Below are 20,072 nucleotides of genomic sequence, written 5' to 3'. Positions count from 1 at the left end.
GTTCGTGAAGATAAGGCCAACCTTGCATTGTTCAGTATCGTCGTATGCATATTTTTACTACAAAATATCGTATTGTGAGTTTCATTTGCTCCATTTTTAAATGCTTTTGCAATATATATTTTTGGGACTGAGAATACATGCGCTGCTTTTATAAATGTTTGACGAAGTAGACACAAGTACTTAAACTACATTCTATGGTTGGATTACTATACCGAATATTGCCCCTTTAACTTGGTAACCTAAGAATTAGGGAAATGGCCCCTAATTGACGCGAATCCTAAAGGTAGATCTACGGGCACTGACCAGCCCCATTCAGAGAATTTGAACTGCTTTAGTACTTCGGTTTATATGGTGATTGCGATTGCCGATTTATGGCATACTTGCGAGTATGTGGGGGATATTCTATATGCATTATGTTAATGTCGGTTACCAGGTGTTCATCATACGAATGATTTTTATACACTTGCGAGTGTATGGTTATCTATAAAATGAAATCTTGTGGTCTATTAAAAATGATTGAAATGAATATTGATGATAAACTAATGAACTCACCAACCTTTTGGTTGACACTTTAAAGCATGTTTATTCTCAGGTATTAAAGAAATCTTCCGCTGTGCATTTGCTCATTTTAAAGATATTACTTGGAGTCATTCATGACATATTTCAAAAGACGTTGCATTCAAGTCGTTGAGTTCAATAGAGATTATTATTAAGTAAATGACAGATTGGGTCATTTATAGGTTGGATATTATGAAATTGTATGCATGCCTATCAACTTTCGATGAAATGAAAGTTTGTCTTTAAAAACGAATGCAATGTTTGTAAAATGTAGCATATAGAGGTCAAATACCTCGCAATGTATCCATATGTTATTGTATTCGTCCTTATGGATTAGGACGGGCCGCTTCATGTGTTGCATCTGGACGGTCATGCAGTGGAATCAGTAATACGGACTATCGATAAACTGTAGCCTGATCAGCTAAGTCGTGTGCTCGTACACGCCGCCAGTCCTCATATTGTCAGTTGTTGTTGTATGCTAGTTCAGGACGTTAGCATATCTGTGACCCTTGCATGTTCAGTTGCTTATGCTTGGTATGTTAGATAGTATCCATTCACTTAGCAGCTGTGTTAATTCCCCCACATTTTCACCCCTTCCAGGTTTAGGTACTGCTGGTTAGAAAGGTGATACGAATGGGTTTGAAGACATGTTTGACTACAAGCTAACTCTGATGTTTTCTGGTTTTATGATGTTTTTATGTAACACCGTCGTTTTGAAATGATTGTAATAATGTTAACTAAGTTGACTTGTTAACTAGGGTTATTTGGTAATTTCTTATACATCCGTTGTGATAAAAAAAAATCAGGGTGTTATATATATATATATATATATATATATATATATATATATATATATATATATATATATATATATATATATATATATATATAGTCTCTAAAAAGAAAAACTGAAAATACGAAGAAAAAAAAAGAAATATTCAATTAAAAAAGTTAAAGTAAGAAAATTGCCCCCAGCACCCGTGGTTATTTAGCATGTTTAAAAAAATTATAACGTTTAGTTTTAATAAAATAGTATTTAATATTGAATATAATAATAATAATAATAATAATAATAATAATAATAATAATAATAATAATAATAATAATAATAATAATAATAATAATAATAATAATAATAATAATAATAATAATAATAATAATAATGGGGTTGGGTCAGACGATGAACGCAAAGACTTACCGATGTGTGTTGTGCTACCGGTTAGGTGTTCCATTGTTCTCTATCTCGACGGTATGCTCTGCCTGTTCAAGGGTTTTTACTGGGGATATTTTCGGGGATCACGCGGTGTCTTGTGCTGGTATGGTGGGTATTAAGCATCGACATAATATTGTTCGGGATTCCCTTGTTGATGTTTGTTATCGATCTGGGATTTCTGCGAGAAAGGAGGTTGACATTGGGTTGTCTGGAGGGAACGACAGGGCCCTCAGACCTGCAGATGTGTTACTTTATTCCTGGGATTGTGGTCACGATGTTTGTGTTGACTTGACAGGGTCTTCTCCTTTGACACAGTCTGGGCTTTCTGACTTTGTCCCTGGACGTGCTGTGGTTGAGGCGGCTCGTCGGAAGCGGGTCAAGTACGAATCTTGCTGTCAGGCGATTGGTTATGGTTTCATTCCTTTCTCATTTTCTTCCCTCGGGGAATTAGAGAAGGAGGATGTTTCTTTGCTTAAGCGGGTTCAGAAGAGTTCGATGGCGCAAGATATTGGTGCCGGTGCTGCTGCTCATATTTTTACTAGGATAGGTTTTGCTATTGCTAAAGGTGTGGGGGCCTAGATTGTCTCTAGGCTTCCCACTAATTTTTTGTAAGTTTTAAAACTTTTAAGTTTATTATTATTATTATTATTATTATTATTATTATTATTATTATTATTATAATAATAATAATAATAATAATAATAATAATAATAATAATATTATTATTATTATTATTATTATTATTATTATTATTATTATTATTATTATTATTATTATTATTATTATTATTATTATTATTATTAAATTGAATATAATAAAAATAAATGGAAATAGAAAATGGAGTATAAATAGACATCCTAGGCCAAACACACTAGTTTGTGCCTTGATATCATTTCAGCTCCAATAGTGATAGAGATAGAGAAATGGGGAGAGCACCGTGTTGTGAGAAAATGGGATTAAAGAAAGGTCCATGGAGTCATGATGAAGATCAAATCTTGATTTCATACATTCAACTAAATGGCCATCCTAATTGGCGTGCTCTTCCTAAACATGCCGGTAATTAATTATTTAATTAATACTCCTATAATCTTCATCATTTTTATCTTCATATTCATCATCAATCAAATTAATTAACCACAATTTCTTATCATCAAGAAGAGGAGAAAAATCTCATGGTTTGTGGTCTTTCGGTCTATAAAACATTTTAATTAACCACAATTTATTTTGTTTACGAGTCACCGTGATCATGTTTCATTTCAACTTCTGTTGGAACTTGTTACTAGCAAAATGATAATTATTAACTTATTGTCGTCATTTATTAGGTTTGTTAAGATGCGGAAAGAGTTGTAGACTTCGTTGGATTAATTATTTACGACCCGATATCAAAAGAGGGAGTTTTAGCAAGGAAGAAGAGGACAGCATTATTCATTTACATGAATTGCTCGGAAATAGGTACCTCACAATCTTTTAAATTCTAACATTGCTTATTACTATCATTTTTAATCATTTTGTTATTACGTATTACGTATAATTTACTTATTTACAAACCAAATGCACTTCATCTAATTATTTGTTGAATTGCTTCTAGTACTTTTGGTTGTCTAAATCATATTCAATCATCTCACTTGACGATACACTACCTAGCTTTTCTATTACTTTAACGTATAAAAATAACACTTTTTAGCTAAAGAAAAGACTAGTGACTTTTAATCCTAAACAAGTTTATACTATAATCATTTTAAGTATTATTAGAGGTGTACTCAAATATTATAACTTATAAGATATGGAGTAATTAAATAGAACCATTTTAAATAGCCTAGTGATTAAAATTATGGTATCATTTAAACAGGTTATATGTTCAAATCTGATTAGTAGGATATTTTGTGACTACTAGTCGATCATGAAATGGTAAAAAACGATCACGGGTAAACATTGCAAAATCGAACATATTTGAGTGTGTGTAAACAGAGAAAACTTTATTCGATTATACATTAATTAAAAATAGCAGTAGGAGTAGTAATATCTAGATCCGCATACAAGATGTCGACATAGTGCAGAAACATTTATTTTTAGGGGCCACAAATTATTCCGATTGGCCATTGGCGATCACGGATAGTAACTCCGTATTTCGTGCTCCATTAATTATAAATTATAATTAAATTTTACGATAAAAAATTACAGTATTTTACTATTATGATTGCAAACCAACATCTGTGTGTACTCGTGCGTGCTTCTGCATAATAATTTAATTAATAATAATAAATAATAATAGTAAAATAACCCCAACTCTTCCAATACGTCCAAAACAACAGATTTAGGTAGTAGTTCAAAATATACGAATAAGATTTATTACTATTATAGTTACAATATTAATTCACATCACACAAATATATTAGGAGTTCTAGAAAATAGAAATGATTTTGGTTAGCCGTATTCTAACCACCAAATCATGATTTTTGTTTGCATTTCACAGATGGTCCGTAATCGCAGCTAAGCTACCGGGCCGAACGGACAACGAAATAAAGAACGTTTGGCATACTCATCTGAAGAAACGGCTCGAAACTCACCAAACGACATCTAATGTCTCGAAAAAACGTTTCACAATGTCTAAATGTACTACAAAGGCTCTACATTTTGATGAATCAGATAGCGTTGTCGAACCAGATCATAAAACTCCTAACGAAAAACGAAACATGTCTAATCAACCGTCTTCTAGTGAGTCTTCAACGCTCACAGAAGTAGCAACTGACTCATACGTTGTAACAAAGGTTGAAGACAATGAACACGAGGCGTTTATTGATGATAGTTTTTGGTCCGACGAGTTATCTGGTGATCAAGGAGACAACTTTGTGAAATCTAACCTAGTAACCAAAGTATCGGGTGTTGAGTTTCCAATGATTCCAATCACATTGATGGAAGATAAGGATGAAAGCGATCAAAATATTGGTTCTGTTACTAACGATATGAGCATATGGTCCGACATATTCACACACATCGAAGAGTTACCCGACTTGCCTGAATTTTAGGTTTAGATTTGTTTGAAATGTTTCTTAGTTAAGATCAATATAGCAAAACGTGAAATGTTTCTTAGTTAAGATCAATATAGCAAAACCTAATAGTCGTAAGTTGCAAATTTTAATTGCTTGAAATGTTAATCTAATAATACTATGATAGTAACTTTTCTTTGACTAATTAAGTGGAACAAGACCAAATCACAATTGGTCTCCTAGGTTGTTACCAATTTGTCAATGATGAGTAGTTTACGGGGGTAAATGATTCGAGTAAAGTCCGAGCTTAATTAATTAGTTTGAGTTTGACTAATGTAAATTAAACTTAAAAAGCTCGAGTTCAAACTACTCGTTTGACATTGTATTACTCCGTATTATTTTATTTAATGTTAATATAATGTTATCATAAAAATAATTAACTTAATAAATGAAAGAGTCATATAGACTCACACGTTTGTTCGGCCTCGATATAAGAATCTCGAATCAAAAAATATTCAAGTTCAACTTTGAACTCGTTTGTCGTTTAATTTCAAAGTGAATTAAACTCTTAACTAGTCAAATTTAAAGAGCGTGCAATCTTAATTCATAAATGGTAGTCACAAATTCTCAATTCCTATAGATGTTAGTCGCAAATCTTCAACTCCTATAGATTCGTGCCAGTCAAATAAGGAGTAGATATGATATAATTTAATACACATAATCCGTAAATTTTTGTTCTACTAGCCTTTGTTTTACAAGTCAATAAAAAGGTTTTCAATTGCAATTTTGCATTTTCATGGATTAGGATGGCCATTTTATGATTCTTTCCCGGTCAAAAATATGCATCAACTTTATGTGTGTGTATATATATATATATATATATATATATATATATATATATATATATATATATATATATATATATACACACACATTTTTTTTTTTTGAAATCGAGATCATCCAAGGTGATTTAACCATTCACGCGTTCATTTCTCGTAGTTGTATAACCCACTCCAACTACTGCTCTGGAGGAAATCCAAACCAATCCGTCACTATGGGTCTCTATAGTGACTAATTTTGTTATTTTGATCTCTAATAATGCTTTGTGACGGATTTATAGTGACTAGAAGTGACCAATTTATTTTGGTCACTAACTCGATATAATAATCAACATACCTTTGAAAACTCATTTTTCTTATGTGAAAGAAAAAAAAAAAAATACAAAGAAAAACTATCATATGTTTATTTAACACGTTAAAAATGAAAGAAAAAATAAAAAAAAGGAATGAAAAGGTAAAATCTTTAATTAGCCGCCTTAAAAAAACAATAAAGTATTTTTGTGAAGGTCCCATTGAATCATGCCATCCACTTAATTCCATAACGAGATTATATATTTAAAGGACACCAAATTTATTAAATTGTATTTGTAAGTCACATATATTTCTAAACGATTTTATAAGTCACTTTAATTTATATCTATACATTATATAAAGCACGTATCATTATGTTGACGTGTCAACTACTTCATTATTCTTGTCACGTGTCATTCTATTGTTCTTCTCATCTATTTAATTGATTTTCTCAGAAGTATTCATGTTCTAAATAAAATATAATTACTTTAAATATAAAATTAAGTTAATAAAATATTATAAATATAAAAATGGAAGTAAAATGAGCAATATAACTTCACATTTAACGTTAAAAAAATATAAGTAAATAGTAATTTAAATTAAATATATAAATAAAATAATATAAATATAAAAGTTAATATTGTTTAATCATATTCTAAATACAATACAGTTACTTAAATATTAAATCACCTATTAGCAAGTATACACATAAAAGTAGTAAACAAAATATGCACCATAATATACAAGATTATATTTGAGCTAAAATTATACTTCACAACACAAACATGTGTGTGAAATGTACGGGAAATAAATGAATAAACTTTAAATAAAATTAAGTATATAACTTAATTTAGATAAACAATCAAATATCTATACTAAATACAGAATATGTGATTTAAATAAATTTAAAGCATATCAACTTTTTGACATTGCGATACGAATTTTAACGAACGGGCTCATAAACCTATCTGTAACGACCCTGGAATTTCCAACATTATTTTATTAATAATAATTATTATTAATACGCGTGTTTAAACGAATGTACGTTATTACATTTACATGTTGCCATGATTGCCCGAACTTGACTTTAATTGCCCGAAACGTCTTTGTGACACCCGGAACTTGCACGAATAATATTTTTAGATATTATTTACATTCATGATTAACTTTACTAATCATTTTAATTAACTAAGACTATTAGTTAGTTACTTGGGCTTTAATTGGGTTTACTTGTTATTTTTGGAACTTGGGCTAGTTTTAAGTTAATGGACACTTGACTTTGGGCTTACAAGCCCACCCTACATTATTAATGGACCTTTAGCCCATGTCTTGAAAGTGTAAGTAGTACTTAGAACATGTAACTAGTTGTTTTGATCAATAAGAATCTAGTTTGCTCATTATCCCCATGTAATCACCTCTTTTATCCAACTTTAGAACCTTTAGCACACTAGTAACCATGAAACTCTTTCCCTCACCTTGGGAGACTGCTGGCCGTCACTTTTCATGGGGGATGGGGAGTCAAAATTTCTTTTTTACTTACTACTCTAACTTGTATTCACTTCACAATTCAAACACACATTCATCTCTCATTTTCTCTCAACCATTCTCTCTCACTTTTCTCTACTTCCTTGTAAGTTTTATGAACTAATCCTCTTCCTTTTCTCTTAGATAAAACCGAATTCAAGAACACATTCATCATCATCTTTTGTTCATTATTTGTTGTTTGATACTTACTAATTGTTGTTTACTTATTTACTTGTTATTCTTTATTAAGTTACAAGAATCAAACTTCTTAGTTTAATTCTTCTTTTATCTTGAATCTTCAAGAACATACAAGACATAAACTCTCTAGTTTATGATCTCCACTAAATACTTGTTCAAAGTTTATAAAGTTCATGGTTGAAAGACATACTTGAAGTTCATGAAGTAAATTTTAAAGTTTACTTTCTAAAGATCAAACTTTGGTTTGAATCTTTAAAGTATGAACAACCATGAACAAATTACATGTTTACTTAGTTACTTCTTCATTTTATGCACTTTAATTTCATGTAGTTAGTTTATATGGTCAAGTACTACAAGTTAGTCTTGATCTCATATCTCTTGAACAAATTAAGTTAACCTTGGAAGTTCAAGAACACACAAATAAGTTTTCTTTAAATATAACTTTGGATCTAGACTTTTGAGTCTTGGATCTTCAAGATCAAACTAAGAACTATGTTCTACTACTTATGATCTTGATTAGTTAGTTAACTTTAAAGTTTATAGTTCAATATTTCTTTTAAAGTTCATGTATGTGTTAGATCTAAGACTTTGATGTAACTTTGGTTCATCAAACTACATGCAACTCTTAAATGAGTTGTGCTTCATGTCTTAGACTTGCACTAGGGTTATGATGGTCAAGACTTGGCTAAGATGATGTAGATACATCAATGAGTTGTACACTTGAAGCTATATGCATCAAGGATGAGAACCATGATGAACATCAAGCACCAAGACCACCGGAACCCTTTTTAAACTCACTGCTTCTGTCCAAAACCTACTGAACTGATGCTTCTGGAACAGACCAGTAGACCTGGGCTGTTCTAACCATGATTTTTAGATAGAACTTTTTGAGTAGATAACTTTTCATATAGGACTCATCTTAATCCGAGTTACGGTTTAGGATTTATGGCCCTCCGATCGTTACTATGTCCTTTAACGTTGTGCAGAAATTTCTGACCTACTCGCACTTAGACCGTCGCCACGGTCAAACCAAGAAGAGTTTGCTTCTGTAAATTTTACCACACTTAAGGGACTCATAGACGGAGCCATGGCCACTGGTCTCACCTTAATTCAGTAAGGGTAGAGGCCGTGGTGACTGACTGAAGTCAGACTTTGTTTTAAACTACTTTCATAAACGAAACCTACCTTACGCCTTTTGTTTAATGATGAATGATGATGACCCTTAAGACCTTAATTACATACTTTTAAACCTATTAAGACGATTTACTGACTTAGTACTATTTGACTTAGGTTGAGGACTTCGGACCATTTACTTGCACACCTTTCCCGACTACTACTTTACCGCTACATATCATTGTGAGTTATAGCATTCCCTTTTTACTTTAACTTATTTTGGGAACTGAGAATACATGCGGATTTTATGTTTTACATACTAGGCACGAGTACTTAAACTTATATATGTGTGGGTTATACAACGGCATAAACATTCCCTTTAGCTCGGTAACGTTTAATCATTGATTTTTGAACCGTGAACGCGAATCTTAGATATGGATCCATAGGGTTTGACATCCCCACTCGGGCTAGTAGCGCTAGCATTTAACGAGTGTTTAATACTTCGTAAACATACGCACTTGCCAAGTTACTTTCAGGGGTATAAACGTTAAGTTAGTTACCAAGTGCCCACGGTTAACATATACTTTATCATACTGTTTTGAAACGCTCTTTGTAGCACTGAAATCCCGTGGCCTACCTTACATACTGTTATACTTAAACTATAGTTCACCAACCTTTGTGTTGACGTTTTTAAGCATGTTTTTCTCAGGTGCTTGAGGTTAGCTTCCGCTGTGTACTAGTCGTGCTGTAGACACCCGCTGCTTAGAGTTGTCATCGCATGAACTACTTTATTTTGCATTCAAACATTCATACTTTTGAATTATGACTTGTAACGACCATTTGGGGTCACGTACACTTATTTATTTGCTTCTACTTAGTGAAGCATGCTTTTAAAATGTAAAACATTTGATGTCGGTTATGACATCACCTTTTTATCGTGAATGCAACTTCTTTAATTACAGCATATAGTACTTAACCTTGTAATGATCCTGTTGTTGATGATTCGTACACGATGGTTTTGTACGGGGCATCACATTTGGTATCATAGCATTGGTTGTAGGGAATTAGGTTGCATTAGTGAGTCTAAGACCGACCCGAGTAGGATTCACTAATAGGACTAATCTACAACTTGCTAGTTTACTTGTTTCCGCTGAATTTACTGCATGCTACTGCTTACTTTTTCCGCTATATGCCGTATGCTACTACATGATTTCACTACTGCATGATGCTACTTGCTTTCGATTGCATGCTACTTTCATACGAATTACTGTTATTGCCATGCTAGTTACCGTTATACATGATTTAAAATGTTGGCCTATTATTTGCTTGCTTTATGACATACTGACATGGAAAATTTATTTTTCCTTGTTCAGATGTCGGATGTTTCACCTGCTGGCATTTCGGGCAGTACAGACTCAGACCCCGTCGCCCTACCTACCGCTACACCTGCTGCTACTGCCGATACACCGGCCCCGACACCCACCAGTGATCCCGGCGCTTCTACTTCCGGAGCTGGTACTAGTGCACCTACCCCAGTGTCTGCTCCCGGACCCTCGAGGTCACAGCCCCGCATTGGTGGTATTGAGATCCCAGCGGAGTTCGGGAAAGGGCCGTTTCGTAACCACATGGGCACGCCTTGCCGACGCACTCCCGACGGACGTTTAGTCGTGATTCCGCCAGGCAGACACAGACAGATGTTGGCCGCCTTCGGACGCTTCGGATTACCAGCTCAGCCACCAGTGTCACCACCACACGATTCAGATGACTCATCATCCGCCGATTCTTCATCATCAGACGACTCCAGCGATGATGAGGATCCTGCTGATAGACCTATTCAGGCACCCTCCACCCCGCCGAGGAAGCGGTACCGTTTCGACGGCACCGTCATTCCAGGGGTGAATGGAGGTCGTGCTTTTACTGACGCTTGTGGCCATCGTCGTAGGGTTACTGCTCGTAAACGAGTTGTGCCATACCCTGCCAACCCACAGATACGTAAGGTTCCCCGTTATGTATTGACTATTCCTGGAACCGTACCACCTAGATTTAGATACGGACCACTTACATCTAGGGACGTACCGTCTACATCCGGAGCCGGACCATCTACATCAGCACCACCGGCACCACCGGCACCACCTGCACTGCCTGCCCCACCAGCTCCCTCTAACGAGGAACTGATGAGGGAGGTTGAGACTCTCCGAGCTCGAGTCACTGAGCTCGAGGAGCAGTTGGCTCGAGGAGCAGTTCACCCGCCTTCACCGTAGGACTTTGTATTTAGATTTCATGATGTAATCTAGTTATAGTTTCATGTATTTCATATGTATTGTACGAACTTATTCAGATGTATGAAACTTATTATTATTAATGAAAGGAACTTTGCGTTATTTAATTCTTGCACGATGTTCTATTTACATTGCTGTACGATGATTCTGTGGTATTTGTACCTAGATGCATTATTTAATAACATGTGATGTTTGATTCCATGTTGGTCACTATATACTGTATTCTTACTACTTGCATACTGGATTTTGACTTGAGTCAAAATTTTTGTTTAGAATACCATGGCTAACGGAAGATCCACACCTACCGCCGCCCAGATTGAGTACATGATCAACGAACGGGTCGCTGCAGCCCTAGCAGAAAGAAATCTCGAAGTTCCAGCGCCACCACCACCGGTTATTCCACCCATTCGAAATGGGTGTACATACAAGGAATTCCAGAGCTGCAAACCGCATAACTTCGGCGGCACCGAGGGACCAGTTGGTCTCACCAGATGGTTCGAGAAACTTGAATCAGTATTCCAAGTTAGCAACTGTTCGGAGGATAATAAGACCAAGTTTGCATCTTGCACGCTATCTGACGGCGCGCTAACGTGGTGGAACACGTTAGCTCAAGCGAAAGGTATCGATGAGGCGTATGCTACGCCATGGGAGGAATTCAAGGCGGCTATGATTGATGAGTATTGTCCGAGAACCGAAATTCAGAAGATAGAAATTGAATTCATGCAGTTGAAGGCCGTAGGGAACGACCTTAACAGTTACAATCGTAGGTTTTTGGAGTTAGCACTGATGTGTCCGACCATGGTCACCCCCGAATTCAAGCGCATGGAGAAATACTTCTCGGGAATTCCTAAGTCCATCAAGGGTAATGTCACCTCATCCAAGCCACCGAATGTCCCCGAAGCAATGCGCATGGCGCATACTCTCTTGAATCAAATCATCCTTGACGAGCCGGAGAAGGCTAAGTTTGAAGCCGGTAGTAGTGAAAAAAGGAAATGGGACAACAACCATAACAACCACAACAACCACAACAACAACAACAACAACAACAACAACAACAACAGGGGGAGAAACTACGATCAGACCCCCGCCAAGAGGCACAACAACGGTGGAAACCCTAATCCCAACAACAACACCAACACCAACCCGAACTACAAAGGAATCTTACCACAATGCAAGAGGTGTTACAAACACCATACTGGATATTGCAATGTTGTCTGTGAGAAGTGTCAACGGGCTGGGCATATCGGGAAAGACTGCAAGGTCACCACTTTAAATGGGAAGCCGAACACCAATGGGCCAAAGAAGTGCTACGAATGTGGACAGACGGGCCATTTCAGAAATGCGTGCCCAAACAAGCGAAAAGACGGAGGACCACCCCGTGGTAGAGCTTTTAATGTTAATGCAAGGGATGCACGCGATAACCCCGACTTGGTGACAGGTATATTCACAATCAACAATCTTTTAGCTTATGTCTTGTTTGATACTGGTACGGATAGAAGTTATGTATGTAGACATTTTTGCGATAAGATTAATTGGTCATTAGTCCCGTTAAAAGAAAGTATGCTTGTCGAGGTCGCAAATGGAAAACTTGAAAAGGTTGACCATATTAGTCGTGGAGCTATTATCAACATAGCTGGTGCAGATTTCGAAATTGATTTGATACCTATCAACCTGGGAAGCTTTGACGTGATCGTTGGTATGGATTGGTTGAGCAAGATAAAGGCCGATATTATCTGTGGAGATAAAGCACTTCGCATACCACAAGGAGATGGCGAACCACTGGTTATCTATGGAGAGAGATGTACCTCGAAGTTGAACCTCATTAGTTGCGTGAAAGCGCAAAAGATTATGAAGAAGGGACGTTTTGCTGTCCTAGCACATGTGAAAGCGGTAGAAACTGAGGTGAAGAGCGTGAACGACGTTCGAATTGTGAACGAATTTTCCGATGTCTTCCCAGAGGAATTGCCTGGATTGCCGCCGCAGAGAGCCATAGAGTTTCAGATTGACTTACTGCCAGGAGCTGCACCTGTAGCTCACGCACCTTATAGACTCGCACCTTCCGAGATGCAAGAATTACAGAGTCAACTACAAGAGCTGTTAGACCGAGGATTTATTCAACCAAGTTTCTCGCCTTGGGGCGCACCTGTGTTGTTTGTGAAGAAGAAGGATGGATCCTTCCGTATGTGTATCGACTACCGTGAACTCAACAAATTGACTATCAAGAATCGGTATCCTCTTCCACGAATTAACGATCTTTTTGATTAACTACAAGGATCGAGCGTTTATTCAAAGATCGATTTGCGATCCGGATATCACCAGCTGAGGGTGAAGGAAAGTGACGTGATGAAAACTGCATTCAGGACTCGTTATGGTCATTATGAGTTTCTCGTGATGCCGTTCGGTTTAACAAATGCACCTGCCGTGTTCATGGACCTCATGAGCCGTGTCTGCAAGCCTTACTTGTACAAGTTTGTTATCGTCTTCATAGATGATATCCTCATCTACTCTAAGAGGGAAGAAGAACATGAGCAACACCTCCGACTAGTGCTCGAGCTCCTGAGACAAGAGCAACTTTACGCCAAATTCTCCAAGTGTGAATTTTGGTTGAAGGAAGTTCAATTTCTGGGTCATGTTGTAAGCGACCAAGGTATCAAAGTTGATCCCACCAAGATTGAAGCCATCAGCAAGTGGGAGACCCCCACTACTCCGGCGCAAATTCGCCAATTCCTAGGTCTCGCCGGTTATTATCGAAGGTTCATTGAAGGATTTTCTCTGATTGCGCGTCCTTTGACTGCGCTGAATCACAAAGGGAAGAAGTTCATTTGGGAACCCGCACACGAATCAGCATTCCAAACTTTGAAGAAGAAGTTAACCACCGCACCTATCCTATCACTTCCTGAAGGCAGTGACGACTTTGTTGTTTATTGTGATGCATCGAAGAGTGGTTTTGGTTGTGTACTGATGCAACGATCAAAGGTTATTGCCTATGCCTCCCGCCAATTGAAGATTCACGAGCGGAACTACACTACACATGATCTTGAACTTGGAGCCGTTGTCTTTGCGCTTAAATTGTGGGGACATTATTTGTATGGAACTAAGAGCACTATTTTCTCCGATCACAAGAGTCTCCAGCACATCTTTGATCAGAAGCAACTAAACTAAATATGAGACAGCGTCGATGGATCGAGACGCTCAACGACTACGATTGTGAACTCCGTTATCACCCTAGCAAGGCCAATGTTGTAGCTGACGCTTTAAGCCGAAAGGAGAGGACGACACCTCTTCGTGTTAGGGCTCTGAACATCACCATCCATTCGAACCTCAACAGCCAGATCAGAGTAGCCCAAGTTGAGGCTCTCAAGGAGGAGAATATATCTCACGAACATTTGAACATACTTGTCTCTCGATTCGAGCTTAGGGAGTCTGGACTCCGATGTTATGCCGGAAGAATTTGGGTACCTTATTATAGAGATCTACGAAACCTGATACTTGATGAAGCACACAAATCGAGATATTCGATTCACCCTGGAGCAGGCAAAATGTACCACGACCTTAAAGAACAGTATTGGTGGCCGAATCTTAAGAAGGACGTTGCGACTTATGTTGGTAAGTGTTTGACTTGCTTGAAGGTTAAAGCCGAGCATCAGAGACCTTCTGGTTTACTTCAACAACCGGAAATCCCACAATGGAAGTGGGAAAGGATAACAATGGATTTCATCACCAAGCTACCAAAGACGGTGGGCGGATACGATACTATTTGGGTTATTGTTGACCGCCTTACCAAATCTGCACACTTTCTAGCGATGAAGGAAACTGATACAATGGATAGACTTGCTCAGTTATACATCAAAGAGGTTGTATCTCGTCATGGTGTACCTTTATCGATCATCTCAGATCGCGATCCCCGTTTTGCTTCTAGATTTTGGCGTTCTTTGCAAGAAGCTATGGGAACTCGTCTCGACATGAGCACTGCTTATCATCCTCAGACTGACGGGCAAAGTGAACGAACGATTCAGACCTTGGAGGACATGCTGCGTGCATGTGTCATTGATTTTGGAAAAGGCCTGGGAAAGATATTTGCCACTTGCCGAATTCTCGTACAACAACAGTTATCACTCTAGCATTAATGCTGCACCTTTTGAAGCATTGTATGGCCGCAAGTGCAGATCTCCTATTTGTTGGGCCGAAGTAGGCGAAAAGCAAATCACCGGACCCGAGGTAGTCCACGAAACAATGGAGAAGATTGCTCAGATTCAAGCTAGACTTAAGACTGCCCGTGATCGTCAAAAGAGTTATGCCGATCTTAAACGTAAAGACTTTGAATTCAACGTTGGTGATCGTGTAATGTTGAAGGTTGCACCTTGGAAAGGTGTGATCCGTTTTGGAAAATGTGGAAAGTTAAACCCACGATACATTGGTCCTTTTGAAATCTTGGAACGTGTTGGACCCGTTGCTTACCGTTTGGATCTACCAGCGCAATTGAGCTCAGTTCATCCTACCTTCCATGTGTCAAACTTGAAGAAGTTTCTTGCTGCACCTGAACTTATCATACCACTTGAGGAACTTACGATTGACGACAAACTCCACTTTGTGGAGGAACCAGTTGAGATTATGGATCGTGAGATCAAAACTTTGAAACGCAATAAGATTCCGATCGTCCGAGTATGATGGAATGCCAAACGAGGACCTGAGTTTACTTGGGAGCGAGAGGATCAAATGATGCGGAAGTATCCTCACCTTTTCCCGACTCCTCCATCTACCTTAGCTTAAATTTCGGGACGAAATTTTCTTTGACAGGTGGGTAATGTAACGACCCTGGAATTTCCAACATTATTTTATTAATAATAATTATTATTAATACGCGTGTTTAAACGAATGTACGTTATTACATTTACATGTTGCCATGATTGCCCGAACTTGACTTTAATTGCCCGAAACGTCTTTGTGACACCCGGAACTTGCACGAATAATATTTTTAGATATTATTTACATTCATGATTAACTTTACTAATCATTTTAATTAACTAAGACTATTAGTTAGTTACTTGGGCTTTAATTGGGTTTACTTGTTATTTTTGGAACTTGGGCTAGTTTTAAGTTAATGGACACTTGACTTTGGGCTTACAAGCCCACCCTACATTATTAATGGACCTTTAGCCCATGTCTTGAAAGTGTAAGTAGTACTTAGAACATGTAACTAGTTGTTTTGATCAATAAGAATCTAGTTTGCTCATTATCCCCATGTAATCACCTCTTTTATCCAACTTTAGAACCTTTAGCACACTAGTAACCATGAAACTCTTTCCCTCACCTTGGGAGACTGCTGGCCGTCACTTTTCATGGGGGATGGGGAGTCAAAATTTCTTTTTTACTTACTACTCTAACTTGTATTCACTTCACAATTCAAACACACATTCATCTCTCATTTTCTCTCAACCATTCTCTCTCACTTTTCTCTACTTCCTTGTAAGTTTTATGAACTAATCCTCTTCCTTTTCTCTTGAATAAAACTGAATTCAAGAACACATTCATCATCATCTTTTGTTCATTATTTGTTGTTTGATACTTACTAATTGTTGTTTACTTACTTACTTGTTATTCTTTATTAAGTTACAAGAATCAAACTTCTTAGTTTAATTCTTCTTTTATCTTGAATCTTCAAGAACATACAAGACATAAACTCTCTAGTTTATGATCTCCACTAAATACTTGTTCAAAGTTTATAATGTTCATGGTTGAAAGACATACTTGAAGTTCATGAAGTAAATTTTAAAGTTTACTTTCTAAAGATCAAACTTTGGTTTGAATCTTTAAAGTATGAACAACCATGAACAAATTACATGTTTACTTAGTTACTTCTTCATTTTATGCACTTTAATTTCATGTAGTTAGTTTATATGGTCAAGTACTACAAGTTAGTCTTGATCTCATATCTCTTGAACAAATTAAGTTAACCTTGGAAGTTCAAGAACACACAAATAAGTTTTCTTTAAATATAACTTTGGATCTAGACTTTTGAGTCTTGGATCTTCAAGATCAAACTAAGAACTATGTTCTACTACTTATGATCTTGATTAGTTAGTTAACTTTCAAGTTTATAGTTCAATATTTCTTTTAAAGTTCATGTATGTGTTAGATCTAAGACTTTGATGTAACTTTGGTTCATCAAACTACATGCAACTCTTAAGTGAGTTGTGCTTCATGTCTTAGACTTGCACTAGGGTTATGATGGTCAAGACTTGGCTAAGATGATGTAGATACATCAATGAGTTATACACTTGAAGCTATATACATCAAGGATGAGAACCATGATGAACATCAAGCACCAAGACCACCAGAACCCTTTTTAAACTCACTGCTTTTGTCCAAAACCTACTAACCTGATGCTTCTGGAACAGACCAGTAGACCTGGGCTGTTCTAACCTTGATTTTTAGATAGAACTTTTCGAGTAGATAACTTTTCATATAGGACTCGTCTTAATCCGAGTTACGGTTTAGGATTTATGGCCCTCCGATCGTTACTATGTCCTTTAACGTTGTGCAGAAATTTCTGACCTACTCGCACTTAGACCGTCGCTACGGTCAAACCAAGACGAGTTTGCTTCTGTAAATTTTACCACACTTAAGGAACTCATAGACGGAGCCATGGCCACTGGTCTCACCTTAATTCAGTAAGGGTAGAGGCCGTGGTGACTGACTGAAGTCAGACTTTGTTTTAAACTACTTTCATAAACGAAACCTACCTTACGCCTTTTGTTTAATGATGAATGATGATGACCCTTAAGACCTTAATTACATACTTTTAAACCTATTAAGATGATCTACTGACTTAGTACTATTTGACTTAGGTTGAGGACTTCGGACCATTTACTTGCACACCTTTCCCGACTACTACTTTACCGCTACATATCATTGTGAGTTATAGCATTCCCTTTTTACTTTAACTTATTTTGGGAACTGAGAATACATGCGGATTTTATGTTTTACATACTAGGCACGAGTACTTAAACTTATATATGTGTGGGTTATACAACGGCATAAACATTCCCTTTAGCTCGGTAACGTTTAATCATTGGTTTTTGAACCGTGAACGCGAATCTTAGATATGGATCCATAGGGTTTGACATCCCCACTCGGGCTAGTAGCGCTAGCATTTAACGAGTGTTTAATACTTCGTAAACATACACACTTGCCAAGTGTACTTTCAGGGGGTATAAACGTTAAGTTAGTTACCAAGTGCCCACGGTTAACATATACTTTATCACACTGTTTTGAAACGCTCTTTGTAGCACTGAAATCTCGTGGCCTACCTTACATACTGTTATACTTAAACTATAGCTCACCAACCTTTGTGTTGACGTTTTTAAGCATGTTTTTCTCAGGTGCTTGAGGTTAGCTTCCGCTGTGTACTAGTCGTGCTGTAGACACCCGCTGCTTAGAGTTGTCATCGCATGAACTACTTTATTTTGCATTCAAACATTCGTACTTTTGAATTATGACTTGTAACGACCATTTGGGGTCACGTACACTTATTTATTTGCTTCTACTTAGTGAAGCATGCTTTTAAAATGTAAAACATTTGATGTCGGTTATGACATCACCTTTTTATCGTTAATGCAACTTCTTTAATTACAGCATATAGTACTTAACCTTGTAATGATCCTGTTGTTGATGATTCGTACACGATGATTTTGTACGGGGCATCACACTATCACTCTATGTTCAAGAAACTTTGCGATAATTAATGAGAACAACTGATTGTTGTATAGTAATTGTATTCAATATTAACGCTTACGATACCAATGTTTTTAATGCCTCATACTCATGTTATTATACATTATATAAAATGTGTGTAATATTAACGTTATCATATACAATGCTTTTGATACTAATACTTTCAATATCGGTGATAAACAGTTTTAATTATTATAATTTTATTATACATTTAATGAGTATCAATACTAACGTAATCGTATACTAATTTATACAAATGTCGTGCAACACACAGGCTCATAAAACTAGTATATATATATATATATATATATATATATATATATATATATATATATATATATATATATATATATATATATATATATATATATATATTGATCCATACATGATAAATTCGCGAAGTAACACATTTGAAAATTTAAAATAAACATGAATTTCTACACTACCTATATTATTCAAGTTTTCTCTATATATTAAGATATTTATATTCTTTTAGATTTTTACAATGAGTTTTTAGTCACATTTGATTTGATATGTGTATATAACAAAATTTAAATTCGAGTGACTTAAGAAATCATCTTCAAAAATGAATGACATACATACACAAAATGATATACTTTGATGGCCTCCAAAAGTGTACTCCGTAATTTTTAAATTTTGTTCCTTCTAAACCATCTTTTTATGGTTAGTCCATGAATATTACCACTACTGACGTCATCTTGATGTTAGCATGGCGTCATCATGCACTATATATATGCCACACTATATGTCACACTGTACATACCTCGAAGGACTAGAATTGTGGAATCATAAATTTCGTTCCTCCGTTTGATTTGTAAGCACGGATGTCTACATTCTTCTTTTTAAAGCAAAGTCACACACATCACTACATGAATTAACCACGAAATATATATATTATACCAATTGTCCAACTCTCAACCTCCTAGTTGAAAGTATCGATTTTTTTTATTGTTTATTTATAAAGAATCAACATATTCAATATACATTGCAATAAGTGGTAGTAAAAGTTTTACGTGGGATTCACTATGAAAGTGACGTGTATGACGAAAACTCGAGTTTCGTACCGAAACTTCATCGTAATCATCCAGGTTTCCGGTCCCTCAATAATTATGTTTATACTCGGTAGTGACCATGTGTCTCAAAATGTAATGATTCTACATGAATTGGCTTTTAAACCTAACTTTGCTAGTTTCAGACTTTGGATATATAGTCTCAAGCTAGTTTAGTTTTACGTCTTCTTTTATTTTTTATTTTCGAACGGCTGAAATATTATTAAAATTCTAGCAATGAGCTAGAAAAAAAAGAGTACAAATAA

General features: G+C 36.2%; 1 protein-coding gene across 1 annotated transcript; it reads left to right on the top strand.

The window, feature by feature from the left end:
• Positions 1–2,683: 2,683 nt before the first annotated feature.
• Positions 2,684–4,964, top strand: LOC139893243 (transcription factor MYB14-like). Its single transcript, XM_071876398.1, has 3 exons — positions 2,684–2,827; positions 3,094–3,223; positions 4,245–4,964. Exons 1-3 carry the CDS (start codon positions 2,695–2,697, stop codon positions 4,795–4,797), a joined length of 816 nt encoding a protein of 271 aa, XP_071732499.1. The 5' UTR covers positions 2,684–2,694; the 3' UTR covers positions 4,798–4,964.
• Positions 4,965–20,072: the final 15,108 nt, after the last annotated feature.

This window comes from Rutidosis leptorrhynchoides, chromosome 2 (assembly GCF_046630445.1).
Source record: "Rutidosis leptorrhynchoides isolate AG116_Rl617_1_P2 chromosome 2, CSIRO_AGI_Rlap_v1, whole genome shotgun sequence".
In the NCBI taxonomy this organism is placed as follows: domain Eukaryota; kingdom Viridiplantae; phylum Streptophyta; class Magnoliopsida; order Asterales; family Asteraceae; genus Rutidosis; species Rutidosis leptorrhynchoides.
This window is presented reverse-complemented; position numbering and strand designations above follow the sequence as displayed.

Excerpts from the sequence above, each read along its gene's own strand:
- LOC139893243 (XM_071876398.1), top strand. The coding sequence starts at position 2,695 with ATGGGGAGAGCACCGTGTTGTGAGAAAATGGGATTAAAGAAAGGTCCA. Across the intron at positions 2,828-3,093 it reads TGCTCTTCCTAAACATGCCG|GTTTGTTAAGATGCGGAAAG; the intron begins GTAATTAATTAT and ends GTCATTTATTAG. Across the intron at positions 3,224-4,244 it reads CATGAATTGCTCGGAAATAG|ATGGTCCGTAATCGCAGCTA; the intron begins GTACCTCACAAT and ends TGCATTTCACAG.